This window comes from Mesoplodon bidens, assembly GCF_964165515.1.
Source record: "Mesoplodon bidens genome assembly, chromosome: 5".
NCBI lineage: Eukaryota > Metazoa > Chordata > Mammalia > Artiodactyla > Ziphiidae > Mesoplodon > Mesoplodon bidens.
The window spans coordinates 58,825,235-58,842,045 of NC_138161.1; the positions used below are offsets into that span (position 1 = coordinate 58,825,235).

General features: G+C 38.4%; 1 protein-coding gene across 1 annotated transcript in view; it reads left to right on the forward strand.

Moving 5' to 3' along the window:
- CD96 (CD96 molecule) overlaps positions 1-5,978 on the forward strand; it is a gene marked incomplete at both ends in the record, with an annotated part of 88,540 nt that extends 82,562 nt beyond the window's left edge. The window contains 5 exon segments of the mRNA XM_081235407.1: positions 867-956; positions 3,832-3,932; positions 3,936-3,955; positions 5,871-5,899; positions 5,902-5,978. Coding sequence (XP_081091533.1) covers positions 867-956; positions 3,832-3,932; positions 3,936-3,955; positions 5,871-5,899; positions 5,902-5,978 — 317 coding nt within the window.
- Positions 5,979-16,811: the final 10,833 nt, after the last annotated feature.

The following is a 16,811-nucleotide window of genomic DNA, read 5'->3' on the forward strand; positions in this document are numbered from 1 at the left end:
GCTTCCCTGGTGGCGCAGTGGTTGAGAGTCCGCCTGCCGATGCAGGGGACATGGGTTCATGCCCCGGTCCGGGAAGATCCCACGTGCCGTGGAGCGGCTGGGCCCGTGAGCCATGGCTACTGAGCCTGCGCGTCCGGAGCCTGTGCTCCGCAACGGGAGAGGCCACAACAGTGAGAGGCCCGCGTACCGCAAAAAAAAAAAAAAAAAAAAAATTGACAATGGATGGAACCAAAATTCTTCCCAGTCACTCAAAAAAGATAGTCAGAGACCAAGTCTTAGATTTGTCTCTATTTTATTTCAAAATGAAATCTACATAATAGCATTTGGGGGCCAAATAAATCCATTAAAGTGCATTTTAAGTTTTAATTTTCCATTGGAAAATGGAATGATTTGTTGACATGGATTTGTCTACTCAGATGTTGCAAAGGAATTTTTATTGATCTTATCAAACATATTAGAGTGGGAAGAATCAGTATTTTGATTCATTGGACCTCTGATAACCTGGGCTACTATGGATAAGCCTCATCTTTCCATGACACCAACTTCAGACATTTTCCCATAACCACTTCTCATGGAGATTCTTTAGCAGATATTATTTTGTTTTATGTGCTGTATTGTTTCTCTCTTTTTTTTTAAACCAATAGGAAGTTTCACTCTTTGGTAACTGTTAGACAGATCCTAGGATACCAGTCCTGCGTAAATTGGTCCTTAGTAAAATTTACAGATAATATTTTAGGAGCATTTAGGCCATTCAAATTGAGCCCTTGCTAATAACAAGTGAAGTCCAATCACAATTTTACACTTCTTGACCAGGTGGAGATAGATGGTCATTAGGATCAGTTCTGATATCCCCTTTATATCGCTAGGTGACACCTTCACTAGCATAGCCAGAGCATTTTCAGAAGTTCCCACAGCTGCCAGTGGATCTACTAAAAATAATCATATCCATATCACTGGTGAGTCATTTACCATTTTTTTAAATTTTATGTTTTATTCACTCAATAAGTATTTACTGAGTACCTACCATTTATCAGGTACTGTGCCAGTTGTTGGGAAAACACTTGCCTCCTGAAGATTATAATCTATTATAGAGGATATTTAGTAAATAAATAATCGTACAATTAAATTTATTTGTGACACATCTTATGGTATAGTACAAGGTGTTGCCAGAGTCTAACAGAAAGCTCTGATTTTATTTTTATTTTATTTTTTATTTATTTATTTTTTGCGGTATGTGGGCCTCTCACTGCTGTGGCCTCTCCTGTTGCGGAGCACAGGCTCTGGACACGCAGGCTCAGTGGCCATGGCTCACGGGCCCAGCCACTCCGCGGCATGTGGGATCTTCCCAGACCGGGGCATGAACCCGTGTCCCCTGCATCGGCAGGCGGACTCTCAACCACTGTGCCACCAGGGAAGCCCAAAAGCTCTGATTTTAATTGGGGAACAAGAAAGGATTCTCTGAGGATATATTTAAAATTAAAATATGAAAAATGAATGAGAATTAGCCAGGTAAAAAGTAGTGAGAAACATTTCAGTTCTGTGAAAGTATAGTCTGATTGTTGGAACAAAGAGTATTCCTATAATTCAACTAATAAAATTTTGTCAATGCTAAATGTAATCCCTTTTTCATATCATAAGAGGTCATGGTATTCAATAAAGTTAGGACCCTCCCAACTCAGATCTTGTTGTAAATTCAGAGCCATAATCAACTCTTTCCCTTCAGAAGGTATTCACTTAACTGGTGAACGTTCCACCTGGGGACTCAGTTTATTTCATATTGAGGGTCATACAGTCCTCAGTCACTGGAGCATCATCCATCCTGCACACCACATAGCAGTAGAGCTGCAAACTGACATCCTACTAACATCTTTAACTATTGGTGCCTTAAAGAACTGCCTAATTGAGAGACAGGGCAAGATGGGAGCTCTGCTTCTCCACTAAGACATTCCTGAAGTCAATGGTCTCATTTTCTATATTTGGTTGGGAGAAAATTAGTAAGCATTGATGGAAGACCTATTAGAAGACCTATTTAAAACCTTTTGTTCTTTCATTTCTCTAAAACTTTGGAGGTAAAATGTTATATTCCACCATATTACCAGTGTAGAGCTTAGAAAGTCTTGACTTTACAAAAACAGAAATTTATGTAGTCCTAAATTGACCTCTTGTGAGATTATTTCTTTTGTGATCATGATATTCCAGTGGTTTGAACTACTGTGAACTCTCTAGCCACCTGTGCATACAATGAGCCACATGGTTACGTATTTTAGGACTGTGTGAGCTTGCAGGGTACCCTCAGTGTCTGCTTTGACAGGGCTAGAGTAGCGCATCAGGAAGACCTTGAATCCCTGGATACGTGTTATAACAGGAAAAATCTTCAGCACTGATACCCAGTGTTAACATGACATCATGTGGCTGCCATCCAAACTACGTAAAACATAGAAGAGATTTGGTAACTAATATTTTAAATCCAGTTTTTTGGCCTGTAGTTTTTGAAACTTTGCTTTATGAAAAGCAGTGTAATAAATCTGAGGCAATCAAAAAAATTAAAAAACTAGTCTCCACCTACAATCAGTTTATAATCTAGTTAAAATGATGAAAAAAAAACAATCCAGATAATTCTGATACAAAAATGCACTTCTTGCCCAAATAATTTATGTAATCTGAAGAGCTAATGATCTACCTATAATGTATTAGGACTTTCACTGGAGTGTTGTTAGGAATAAGAAAAGCCTGGAAACAATTTAACCATCTAACATTAAGGGGCCAATTAAATAAACTCTGGTAGATCCATACATTGGGGAACTAGCCAGTAATTTAATATTGTAGAATGAGGAAAACCTCTATGCACTTCTGTGAAAAGTATCCCAAGAATGTTTTTTAAGAGAAAGAAACCAGGAACAGAACAGTATGTACAGTATGTCCCCATTTGTAATAAGAAGGGATATATATTCATGGTACATATATTTGCTTATATATGCGTAAAAAATTTCTGATAGGATACATAATTAACTATTAAAAGTTATTGCCTCTAGTGTGGGTAGCTGGCATCTGAAGAAGTAAGGATACTTCCTTTTCATTGTAGTTTTGTATTTCTGTATTATTTGAATCTTTAACATGATCATAAAACACTTTTTAAAAAGGAAAAAATTAAGCAACTATATAATTATAAACATTCCCTTTTATTCTCCGCCAGGCAGAACCAGACAATCTTATTTCCTAAGAGAGTTTGTTTTCTTAATTTTTCCTTCATGTTAGAGAAAAAGTAAAACAGTCCAGAATATTATATTTATATTGCCTCTGGCCTTTCTGGCTTTGGACTTTCAGGCCTTTGATTTGTTATAATGCTTTTTACTCTTTCCTCCTCCTCCTAACACACGAATATTCCATAAAGCATTTAATGACTCCTTAAAGAATAAGAAAATCCAAAGCTAGACCAATATTTCTACATATAAAGTTTTCTTTACTGAAGTGAATTTGGGAAACAAATTTACAGATGATCAGTTTTATTTATTCATTCTTACAAATACCATTTCACTGGGCACCATGTGCCAGGAATTGTCCAGGGTCTTGAGGAAATGAAAAAAAAGAAAAGATCACTTCTGGAACATTCTAACAAGAAAGACATTCATGTAAAAAAAAGCAATTGTATAAATGCAAAAACAGATATGAGAACAAGGCATAGATATGGTCCCAGAGCATGACTGTGATCAATGAACACCCCATGGCCTTTGGAGAAAACGTGTTTCAAGTAAGCAAACTAATTCAATTCATCCTGCTTTCCAGTTGCCAAACTTTGGCACTAAAGTTCATCTCTCTTTATGCCCTTTTCAGGTATTGTGGTTAATCAGTCCAAAGATGGAATGTCCTGGCCAGTGACTGTGGCAGATTTGCTCTTTTCCTGCCTTGTATTGTTTGGTCTTGGAGTGAGAAAATAGGGTCAATACCAAAAAGAAATGTGAGTCCAGTACTAAGATATGCAGGAACAGATACTTTTTTCAGTACAAAATATTCACTCAGCACTTTAAATATCATTCCTAGCATTTATCTCATATTTAACTGAGGAAATAAGGCTCAGAGAAGCTCAGAGAGGCTACCTAGCTTCCCCAGCACCACACAGTTGGGATTAGATGCACAACTTCTGACTTCGTCCCACCTCTCCCTGTTCAGGCTGGAGCACTCACTGGATGGAACAAGGCAGTGGGCATGAAATGAGAACTGAAACGGATTTTTCTTTTAATCTTCATTATTTTTTTCATTTTCATGCATCTCTGAACTGCCTGGGCCCAGCTGGGCCTAGATGCTCAAGTGTGAAATTGAGTGAGAAAGATAATTTTAAGAAATTTCCAGCTGCTTTTCAGCAGAATGGGCTTTTACTGCCCTTTTCCTTTTTCCCCATGGGGAAAAGCAAGCAAGCAATGAGTTACCCCTTTTCTGTCTTGTTGAAATATTTTCTAAAACTCTCCTCCCTCCACTCTTCTTTCTGAAATGACATGGAAGGTTAAGCCTCACTTTTCTGACTTGGCTATTTTGGATCAGTCTGGATTAGGCCATGCCTAGAGGAGACCCTCAGAATACATAGAGCTGGTCTTCCACGTATCTTACTACTACTGTCTCAGATCACATTGACCATGTGCTCTACCTTCTACTTAGAGTACCCTCAAAGGCTCTATAGCCATGTGCAAGGAGTGTTTTGTGGTGAATAAAACACCAAACAGAGTCAGAAATTCTGGATTCTTGTCCAAGTACTACACTTTGGCCACCACGCGACCTTGAGAAATTCTTCATTTCCCATAAAAGATAGAAGTGCAAATTTCTTAGAATTTTGTCCACCTTTTGATATACATTGTCTCCATTAAAGCATCAGAGAACCAGGTAATAAATGTTGGGATGAGAAAAATGAGAAATGGGAAATGAGAAAATGGGAATCTGAAAATATGAATTGATTTTTTTTATTGTTCTGTATTCAAATGTCTGTGTTATATAGAGATGAAAAACAATCTCTCCCTCTCTCTGGAGAAACTAAGGTACTATGGATTGGTAGACAAAGGGTAGAAGTATTTGAGTCACGGACATAAATCTGCTCACAGATATACCTCTATTTCCTGATATCAAGAGAGCTGGAGCATTTGTACAGCTAAATGCCACACTCACCTTTATGCTTGAGGCACTTCAGAGAGAGAGATGAATTGTGCTAACATAGAACAGTACTTTATACAAATACAACCTTAAGAATATTCACTAAAACAAACAGAAGGGATGTGGGCATCATCCATCCAGTACCAATCAACTCAGAGACTCAGGGGAGTTTACTTCCCGCTTCCATCCTTCCCCACAGTATACACGCAGTGAGTGGGTGAAGGCTGGGGGTAAGGTTGGCAAAGGGACTATTAGAAAAGCTGCCATCTTTGGTCCCAGAATTTTAAAATTTTGTTCCTGAAGGAATGTTTTAACCCACATAAGAGAAACACTTCTATTAGGAGGCAGTTGCCATGGAGAGTGTAGGTTCTGGTTAAAAGTCTTGAATTGCTGGTCTGGTTCCTTTGAACAAGTTGCTTAAAACCTCTGAGCTTAAAACCTCTGAGCCTCAGTTTTATCTATGGAATGGTGACAATAATATTCAATTCCTAAATACAAATTATATAATGCTGTGATTAAAATGATTTACAAATTATAAAGTATCACATAAATACTAATTAATGCTACTATCATAACAGGACTAAAAAGCAGGTTATGCCAGGAAAAAAATCTGAGAGAACCAGGGAAGCATGTCTCTTTCACTTTCTCTGTTTCCTACTTAAAAAAATATATTATACATACATACATCACCCCCTGACATTCTCAGCATTGAAGGAGCGATGTTTTGTTCCTAGCGTGGAAAGACCTCCGCCTTTCAAGCCGCCTCACCTCCCATCAAGTACACCTACATTCAAGAGTCCATTGGAGGTGATCTGCCTTGTCATGAGCTGGAGACACTCTAGTCCTCTGAGACTTTGCCACACAAGCAAAACTCTGCTAGAATCCTATCAAAAAGATAGATATTTATATTTATATTTATTAATATAGTCACCCTCTAGCCAAGTCTCTACTGCAGTTGAAATGGATGTCAGAATTGAATGACCTGTTTTCCCAGCAACTCACCCTCTTTCATCTGCACATGCTGGAAATTTAAACAAGAGTGAGAGGCTATGTGAAGCTCACACCTAATGCTATCTGCAGGGATTTTCTTGCTTATGTAAGAAGTGCAAATTAGGCTGCTGTCATTAAAAAATACTTGCAGTGTTTTTATTTTTCACTTTAATTTTTTGAGGGGATGACAAGGGTTTCAAGCTTATGTCCATACCAGATCCTCTTCTCTTTGGGGCATCTGCTAACATTCTAAGCTATTTGCCAAAGTTATGATAATCTCTGAGGTTTGTTGCATTCCCTAGGAAAATTACAAGAAGAAGAAAATGCGAAAGTTCTAATGAGAGTTCCAAATAATGGGAAAGTGCAATTCGTCTTTGTACTGAAATTCAGTTGTTTATTTTCACTGGAGGAAAACGGAATACCTTGCATAAGAACCCCAGTTCCAGTCTTTCCTCACTCTTCCTCCCTTCATGCTCAGCCCAGGCTTCTGCACATGGGATGAGCAAAAGGATAATCATTTGGTTTTGTTTTACTGTTTCGTTAGAAGACATAAATATGTGTAGAAGTATTGGGTAAAAAGTGGCCGAGTTGGAGGATGTTTAGATTGTTTCAATAAAGGGATAGACAGTTGTACAGTACAACATAAGTCATGTAATTGTTCAATCTATCATATGGCAAGTGTCTCATGGTGTTTTAGTCTTAGCCATCTCTTTGAAGTGGCCTCTTCTGGTTTTACACTTAAGTTCTGGTCAACATTTGCAAATTCATCTCCAACTTGAATAGAGTGAACAGTTGCTCATTCATGGATGGATACTCATTCCATGATTCAGAGGAATTTTCTGCAAAATAGAAGGACTCTAGATGATTTTCGGGCAGTGCTATGATCTTGACCTCTCTCATTTGACTAAAATGACACTTTCACCTACACCTTAAAATTGTGTGCAAGTAAGTTCATAGAACCTGTATCAAACCAGCAACTCTGGACTCTAATCCCTAAGGTTTCTGTATGTCTTCATCATAGGCTTCATTTTCACTGAGAAGAAGCCATATATAAGCATTTTCATCACTCATTTCCAAAGCACAGTGTGTTATATAACATTGTTGTTCAGAAATATTCACTTCTTTACCCACCTGCATCATGAGCATCCCTTGACTTTGGGCTTGGCCATATGATTTGCTTTGGACAATGGAATGTCATGGACCTGACTCATCCAAGACTTGAAAGTATTTGTATGATTAGACTCACTCTCTTGTTCTCTGCCATTACCATAAGAAGAACATTTTAGGCTAGACTGCTGGCTCCAAGAAGAGGATGAGAGACTCATGGATTAGAGCAGAACCACCCAAGCCAGGCCCAGTTTAGACCAACCAACCTCCAGCCTAACCAAATGTGCATTATTAAATGGTGTGACGGTTACACAGCATTGTTGTAGCAAAAGTTAACCTATACGCATAAGTCAAGAGGTAGGCATATTTAGGTCTTATGCAAGTGCCTAGGGTGAGAGAGAAAATCAAACTTAATTCAATCAAAATAGTCTTTCCCTTGATTAAGCTTAAGTTTTGTTTTAACTGATGAACATATGGTCGGCTTGACCAAATTAATTTTGCAGTGTAAGTCTTTAAAATCATAAAATATTTGATTACAATGGGCATTAGAGGTCATATTACAAATAAAGAGCTAGAGACTCTGTGAGATGGACTTTCCAAGGTTACATAATTAGAAGTGATGATAGGGTCAAAATGATGACCCAGCTCTCTGATTTCCAGTCCAGAGTGTGATCAGTCTCCATTATATCATGATATTTAACTGCTTTGGTATCTCCTTTTACTATATACAAGAGCTGTTTTGTGTGCACTTAAGTAAATATTGATTTTTTTAAATGCCCAGGTAGTATATTCCAAAAATTGTTGACAGAAAACAAAGAAAAGCAGAAATAATTGGCCCCTGGGGTGGGATGGCCAGGAAAGTATGCAACAACAAAAAAAAAAGAAAGAAAAAGAAAAAAAAAGACTAGGAAATGAAAAGAGAATAGAAACTAATCAAGATCAGAAGCTGGAAAGAAAGCTTAAAGACACTAACCAAGGCCAGAGATAGTGAAAAGGACATTGTCTCAGAGGCTCTGAGCAAGGGGAGAGGTTTTTGAAGGCAGCCCCCTTGGCACCCTGGTTTAGGAGAATGGCTTTGGCTTGAACTTGAAGGTTGAATCTGCAGAAACACAGAAACTTTGTTCTTTGAGGGATGACGGACATAGCCTGAGTTCTTGACAACAGCAGTCATGGCTGTGTCAACCAGCTGAAGCTTGAGTGTCCAACAGAGACAGCTGAAATGGTGAGTGAAAGTTACCCTCTTGAGAGAAAAAGACATTAACTGGCAGAAATGAGCTGAAGTTCCAGCCAGAAACACATGGTGAAATGGTGGGAACCGAGCATTTTATTTCTCAGCTCCGGCAAAGGGTTTTTTTTCCCCTGGATTCTGTGACTACTAGCAAGGCTGCATGCTCCAGCCAGGAAGATGTAACCAGAGAGCAAGCAAATATGAACTTAGGCAAGGTCAGGACCAAGGAACACTTTTGAAATTACTCTTAAACCCTGTCTAGTGCTTCTGTGATGGGTCTAGACATTAGCTGGGTGCAAATTAACAAAGGAATGAGAACAATAGAATCTAAATTTTTCTCCCCAACCGACATCTTTGTACCCTCCTAACCTCGGTTACATTCTTTATCTGGTTTGCTCACTCAGATCCCTCATGTTAGCTCAAAGGCTCTGTGAGATTGTGATTATAAGGAAGGATACTGAGGAAAACAAGGGGGAAGAGTAACAAAGTCAAGATCACAACATAAAGAAGAGAACATGGAGGGGGTCGCATCCAGCTACGCTTGGTAAATGACACGAATGTGCCTGCATTTGCCCTGAGTTCTGTCAGATGACGCCCCATTTACTGTCCAAAAAAGTCATACCACCAAACTAAACTGATCACAGCATTAAAGCCATTCAGCTATTGCTAGAAGATACTCAGAGGTGCTGGGAAGGCAGGGTGGAGTGGACGGAAAAACAGTTACATAAATTGTGGAGAAAAATTTGATGGTGGACCTGAGAACCACGTAGAGAGTTAACATTTCTTAGACATGTGAAACTGTACTGATTATACCATAATGGCAGATATGTGCCATTATACATTTGTCAAAACCCATGAAAGGTACGTCAAGGGTGAAACTTAATGTAAAGTTTGGACTTCGGGTAAAAATAATATGTCTGTGTAGGTTCCTTGATTGTAACAAACATACTGCTCTGGCACAGGATGTTGATAGTGAGGGAGACTGTGGGGTGGGGCAGGAGGAATATGGGAATTCTGTATTTTCCACTCAATTTTGCTGTGAACCTAAAAGTTATCTTAAAAAATAAAATCTATTTTTAAAAAAATGTTAACCTCTCTATTTTGCACTTTCTCTTGTGAAGACAAATACACGATAATGCTGAATGGGAAGAGAAGTGGGGATTTGAGAATTTTATCTGTGGTAGAACCGTTTTGGTACCACTGGTTTGGGATCAGCATAATTCCACTCTCATAAGTAATTGGGTTGCATTGGATTTTTCTTGTACATAAAGCTGTTGCCCTGATTCAAATGGACATGCTTTAATGCCTAATAGATCTGAACCTGACATAATTATAAATGGGAATTTATTTTAATTTCTGCTGCTAGTTAATGGAAAAGTGTGACAAACACTGCTGAGTACCTCTTTTTTTGGGGGGGCGCTGCATTTGGTCTTCGTTGCGGCGTGTGGGCTTTCTCCAGTTGCAGCAAGCAGGGGCTACTCTTGGTTGCTGTGCATGGGCTTCTGATTGCCGTGGCTTCTCTTGTTGCGGAGCACCGGCTCTAGGCACGCAGGCTTCAGTAGTTATGGTGCACGGGCTTAGTTGCTCTGCGGCATGTGGGATCTTCCCAGACCAGGGATCGAACCCGTGTCCCCTGTACTGGCAGGCAGATTCTTAACCACTGCACCACCAGGGAAGTCCCCTGAGTACCTCTTTTGAATGGCCAGTTTAGGGTCTGTAGAGTTCACATTCAAGAAACTGATATAAAAAAGTTCTTAGAACCACTCCATGCCTTCAGTGAGTGTAGAGTTTAATGGGAGAAACGGATTCTAAACAAACAAATACAGTACAGAGTGATACGTCTGAAAATAAAAGTATGTACAAAGAAGTGAAAAGAATAAAGAAGAGGGTATCATTTCGAGGACAGAGTGTGAGAAATATTTTTAAAAGGCTTCAGAGAGAGGGCGTCAGTAGAGCAAAGGCACTTCAGTAGAGACCTTGACATCTAAGACATAGTGATGGAACTTGAAACCTTACCTAAGGATTATACCAGGAATGCAAGGAGGGCTTACTAATAGAAAAATCTCTTAAATTAATTTACCATATAAATAGAGTTTAGGAGGAAAGGTATAGGATTAATCTCCATAAATGCTTTAAAAGCCATTGGCAAAATTCAACACCCATTTCTAATAAAAACTCTTGAGAAAATGGGATATTTCCTTAGCTCCATATATACATGTGTGTGCCTATCTATATCTATCTATTTATATATAGCTATATCTATATTTATGTACATATATACACTGTTATAGTGTATAGATATTATAACTATATAGTTATATATATACACACATATACTATAGGATATATACATAAAGACATGTGCCATAATATATACTATACTATAATTATATACATACAATGGCAATTACTACAACTATAACTATACAAATATATATATATATATATATCTCCAGATGTAATGAAAGGGAAGATAGATAAATCTGACTACTTAAAAATAAAAACAGGGCCTCCCTGGTGGTGCAGTGGTTGAGAGTCCGCCTGCCGATGCAGGGGATACGGGTTCGTGCCCCGGTCTGGGAGGATCCCATATGCCGCGGAGCGGCTGGGCCCGTGAGCCATGGCCGCTGGGCCTGCGCGTCCGGAGCCTGTGCTCCGCAATGGGAGAGGCCACAACAGTGAGAGGCCCGCATACCGCAAAAAGAAAAAAAAAAAAATAAAAAATAAAAACAATTTGCATGGGAAAAAAAAGGCAAAGTGAAAAGGCAAATGATAAACTAGGTGAAAGTATTCACAACATATATGATGAATAAAGGGTGATAAAGAATTTACAAATTGATAAAGAACTTACAAATATTGAGCATAAAAAAGCTGAAAAATTCTGTGGAAAAATGGGCCAAAGATATGATACCAATGTTTCACAAAAAAGATCTGAAAATAACATTTAAACACTTGAAAAAATTTCAAATTCATTCATATTAAAAGAAATGCAAATTTAAAATTCATTGAGACATTACTTCTTCCCCAGTCACTTGTCAAGAATTTGAAGTTTGACAGCATGCTCTGTTGTCAAGGCTATGGGGAAACAGGCACTTTCCTATGTTGCTGAAGGGAATGCAAAATGGTACAACCACTGTGGAAAGGAACTGACAATATCAAACAAAACTACATATTAATTTATCCTTTGACTTAGCAATTCCTCTTCAGGAATTTGCCCTGAAGCTCCCTTCCAACAATATCAAACTATATATGCACAAGATTCTTCTTGGCAGCATTATTTGTAATTCCCAAGTACTAAAAACTAAAGTCCAAACATAGGAAATTGATTGAATAAACTATACTAAATACACAAAATGGAAACTGTACAGCAGTAAAAACAAGAAAGAAGAAAATCTCTATTGACTTATATGGAGTGATTTCCAGGAGATAGTGTTAAGGGAAAAAAGCAAAGTGCAAAGAGTATATAATATGCTACCTTTGTGTAAGAAAGAAGGAAAGATAAGGAAAAAATTATATTTATATAAATAGAATTTATAGAATATGATATCCATCTGTCCCTATTGGTGGTGGTAATTTCAATCGTGTGTGTGTGTGTGCGTGTGTGTGTGTTGTATGTATATATACATACCTGTTTTTCCCAGATCTGTCTTTTGGATGGACCAAGAAGCAAAGATGTTCCAGTAGCAATAAGCACAACTGGCACTAGTATCTTGTTCACTAATACAATTTCATGCGGAAAGGAATCAGAACTTTCCAGAGAAATGTCTGATGTTGGAATATCTTGTTATGTCAGAAAATAAGAACATATTCCAAAAAAATGCTGGGGGTATGTCAGAAGGATGCAGGAATCAGCTTGAAGTCTCCTACTGGCTAAATCTAGGGCAGTTTAAGCACTAATATAATGAAGTATGCTAATGAATTAGAAGCCACTGAAAAAAAGTGAGAATTCATAAATCTGTACCGGTAATAGATGACAGATACATAGGGAGAGAGAGAGAGATTGAGAGAGAGAGAGAAGGGAGGAAGGAAAAAGAGAGAGCTCTTGCGTACAGTAGAATGTTGGGAGCTGACTGGTAAATACAGAAGTGCTGGAGTTGGAAGTCGTCATTCTGTAATCATTATAGTAAAGATTGAATCAGGCTAGATTCATCAACAAATACTAAATAAGGGGGAAACTTTGATGACAATCAGGATATTTGCATGGTCTCTAATGGTCTCCCTGAAGTATGCTCATTAGTTACAAGGGGGTAAAAAGCAGCAGTAATTATATAGTGGAGAAATTAGACAACTCGACCAAGTGGTCAAAATTAACATCTGTGAGGGACAAATGGACATCCTGCTCCTTCGGAAGGACACAATATTCCCTTTGCAGTATTAAGGCAGAGAATGAATAAACTGAATCCAGTCACAAAGCAAAATCAAATAGACAAAATAAGGAATGTCTAAAGGCCAAAAAAAAAAAATCTTCCAGATTAAAGAAAGTTAAAAAGACATGGCAGTTAATTGCACTATCTTGCTCTAGACTGGATCCTTTACTGGAGGGGGATTAAAGCTACAAAGGAAATCTGGCAAATCAGATATGACAAATCTGGCAAATCAGATCTGACATTTGTCAGATGAGCTGACAAAACTAGAATAGGGGCAGAAGACTAGTTAAAGAAGTATCGATAACTCTGCTGTGGTTAAGTAAGAGACTATTCCTATTCTTAGGAAATGCACACTGAAGTATTTAAGGTAAATGGCCATGATGTATACATAACTTACGCCTAGTGGGTATGTGCACATGTATATGTAATACACATACACACATAGATACATGCATGCATATGTACGTATACATGCAGAGAGTGAGAAAAGCAGATGATAAAAATGTTAACAATAGATGAATCTAGGTAAAGGCAATATGTGGAGGTTTTTTTTACTCTTTTTCTTTTGCAAACTTTTTCGAAGTTTGAAATTATTTCCAAATAGAAAGTTTAAGGGAAAAAAAGTACTTAAGTAAGACCCTAGTAAATATTATTTAATTGACTCAAAACCAGCCTATTTTCTTAAACATTGCAGCCCTTAATATGACAAGATGCAAAGATCTATTTATTTGGAAGAGTTTTCTTTCTCTGTCCCTGAGTGTTATTTAATCTCAAAGTTCAGGCGAAAATAAATGAGAATTAATCTTGCAAGTTCACTGTTTTTGTTTCATTTCTGGGTCTCACTTATTCTGCCTTAGGTACTGGTTGGGACCCACTAAAACTTCGATCAATTTTTCTTTCTTAAGGAAATGAAGAGAACCCTTAGATTTCCCCAAAACTCCAGGGCAAACTTTTCCTCTCACCATTAAACTATTTTATATCAAAGGAGAGTAAGCTGTCTCTCCAGAATTCACCCAAGAAAAAAACTGCAGCTCCTACTCAAACCCTTCGGCAGTGTTTTCTCTTGACACCTTAGTAGAAATTGTGGGAACAGTTCACAGTTAAAGCAGTCCCTTCGGCAAGATCCCACACACAGGGCAGTGGTGGATGCAAGCTCCGGGTCAGCCTTCCTACTGGGGACTCCCCAGGCAGAGTGGTGGCCAGAAGACTCAGCAGTCACTTCCCCTTCTTCTCCTAGAGAACTTTATTCATCTCTCCAAATTTTTAGTAAACAGCTTGAGCAATGTGTGTTTATTCAATAAATACTTAACCTGAAGATATTCTATATTACTGAGACCAAACTTTTTAGTCTGTTGTGTTGCTTTGGTGTAATGGTCAAATCAAAACTTGCAGTTAAGGAAATGCAGGCTGTGAACTCCTCTGTTGACTGGAATGCCCTCAACCACAAGTCTGTTCTCTATGTCTGAGTCTGTTTCTGTTTCATAAATAAGTTCATCTGTATCATATTTTAGATTCCATATATAAGTGATATCAAGTGGTATTTGTCATTCTCTTTCTGACTTACTTCACTTAGTATAATAATCTCTAGGTCCATCCATGTTGCTGCAAATGGCATTATTTCACTAATTTTTATGGCTGAGTAGTATTCCACTGTATATATGTACCACATCTTCTTTATCCATTCATCTGTCAGTGGCATTTATATGTACCATATCTTCTTTATCCATTCATCTGTCAGTGGCATTTAGTTTGCTTCCATGTCTTGGTTATTGTAAATAGTGCTGCAGTGAACACTGGGGTGCATGTATCTTTTCAAATCGTGTTTTTTTCCAGATATATGCCCAGGAGTGGGATTGCTGGATCATATAGCAACTCTAGTTTTTTGAGGAATCTCCATACTGTTTTCCATAGTGGCTGCACCAACTTACATTCCCCCCAACAGTGTAGGAGGGTTCCCTTTCTTCCACACCCTCTCTAGCATTAGTTATTTGTAGACTTTTTTTTTTTGATGACCATTTTGACCAGTGTGTGGTGGTACCTCACTGTAGTTTTGATTTGCATTTCTCTAGTAATTAGCAATGTTGAGCATCTTTTCATGTGCCTATTGGCCATCTGTATGTCTTTTTTTGGATGAATGTCTTCTTAGGTCTTCTGCCCACCTTTTGATTGGGTTGTCTGTTTTTTTTGTTATTGAGTTGCATGAGCTGTCTGTATATACAACAAAATTTAAATGAATTTGTAAAAAAAAAAAATGCAACTTGAAAGAAATGCCAGGATAAGTGCTTGCCATATGGGGCTCCAGGCAGTGTGAACTTACCTTTCTCCAGGGTTAGGGCATCTCAGGTGGAGATTTGGGGAGTTCTGCCCTAGCACCACACACACACCAGTCCTACCACCGTGGAGGTGTTGGAGGCACCAAAGTGACTCCCATCTTGGCCATTCACGCTCCCCATGCTGAGAACTCCACTAAGTGTTTTCTGAGACTAGCTTCCTGAGGTCAGAGCATCTCATCCTGGGTGCTGAACATGGGGAAGGGGGTAGAGAAAATTTTGAGCTGTCCCAGAGGCTACAGTGTATAACCAATATAAAGGCTTTATTAGAAAACTACTTCCGAAACCAAAACTCAAGTTTTTGCTGGTAGCAGCATGATTTTAGAGTATCAGTTCCGTATTTATAGAAAAGATGTTCCCGTAATCCCAGGCCCAGCAAAAGAAGTCAAAGATTTGAGTAAATCAGTGTAATAAAGAGGAGAGGAAGGAATGGCTTCAGTGTGTAAAGATACAGTTTTACAGCTGGTGGAGGGAAAAAACAGAATATGGCTGGAAAGACCGTAAAGCTACGTAGTTCAGTCTTCCATCGAAGCTTCTACCACCTTACTGTCTTATTGTTACCAAACTCAGCTTGGATGCTTCCAGTCATAGGGACTCATTTCCTCCCTACTTCATTATTATGCCTAACTCTAGAACATTCTTCCTTAGACTTGGCTGAAACAGAAGGACGTGTGGGATAAACTTTACTTTCTCTACTTTTGCTACTAAAAGGAAGCAGGAGCTGTGGGCAGAGTTTAGGAAGGGTGCAGCAAGACGTGGCTGAGGTGGGGACTTAGCTGCAGAAACTTAAGCAGATCAGAACTCTTTGAAACCAAATCCTCGAAAGTCCAAGAAACATACTAAGGGTTTTGACTGTAACCTAACACTGAGAGAGTGGATAAGGGAAGAACACTAATGATTCATTATTTTTATTTACTTTGAAATTTATTTCCTTTGTTTTTTAAAAAAGAATTATTTGTGTTGGTGGAAGTTGTTTCTGCAAACTTGTAATTTTAATAATAAAGTTGGGAAAGAATGATAATATCTGCTCTCAATTTACGTGCTATTTACTGCTTGGGTGGTGTGGCAACATGGTATTTGCAACTGGTTTCAGCAGCCGGAAATTCAGAATCAGGTCATTATTTGCTAAATGAATAACAAATGTACAGAGGTCATTCTAATTGTGATGGAAGGTCAAGTAATTATGAAGATATATGCTAGTACATACACGTTCTCCTAACAGCTGACATCACTCTCATAATTCCAAGAACCTTGGGGTGGGGTAAGTAAAGAGAGCGGTTCGTGTTCCTGCCGGTTAAATGGAAATATTCTTCTCTGATTGCTTAAACTTATACACAACATGGATAAGAACTGCCATTTTACCTATTCTTTTTTTTTTTTTTTTAAGAGAAAGTGATTGACATTTCAAGGTCTTGATTTAAAGCATGTGGGACATAAAAATTCCTCAGGGAGCTTTTTTTAAAAGACAGAAAAAAGATGCCACCCCCAGGGAATCTGATTCAGTAGGGTTGGAGTGTGACCCAGGAGTCTGTATTTACATAAGCTCCCAGCTGTTCTATTGGTGCTGGTGATGTGGAAACTTTTTTTTTTAGGGTAACGGAAGGGAAACTTACTGTGTGTGTGAAGTGTGCCTTTACTACCAGAAGGTGGCTC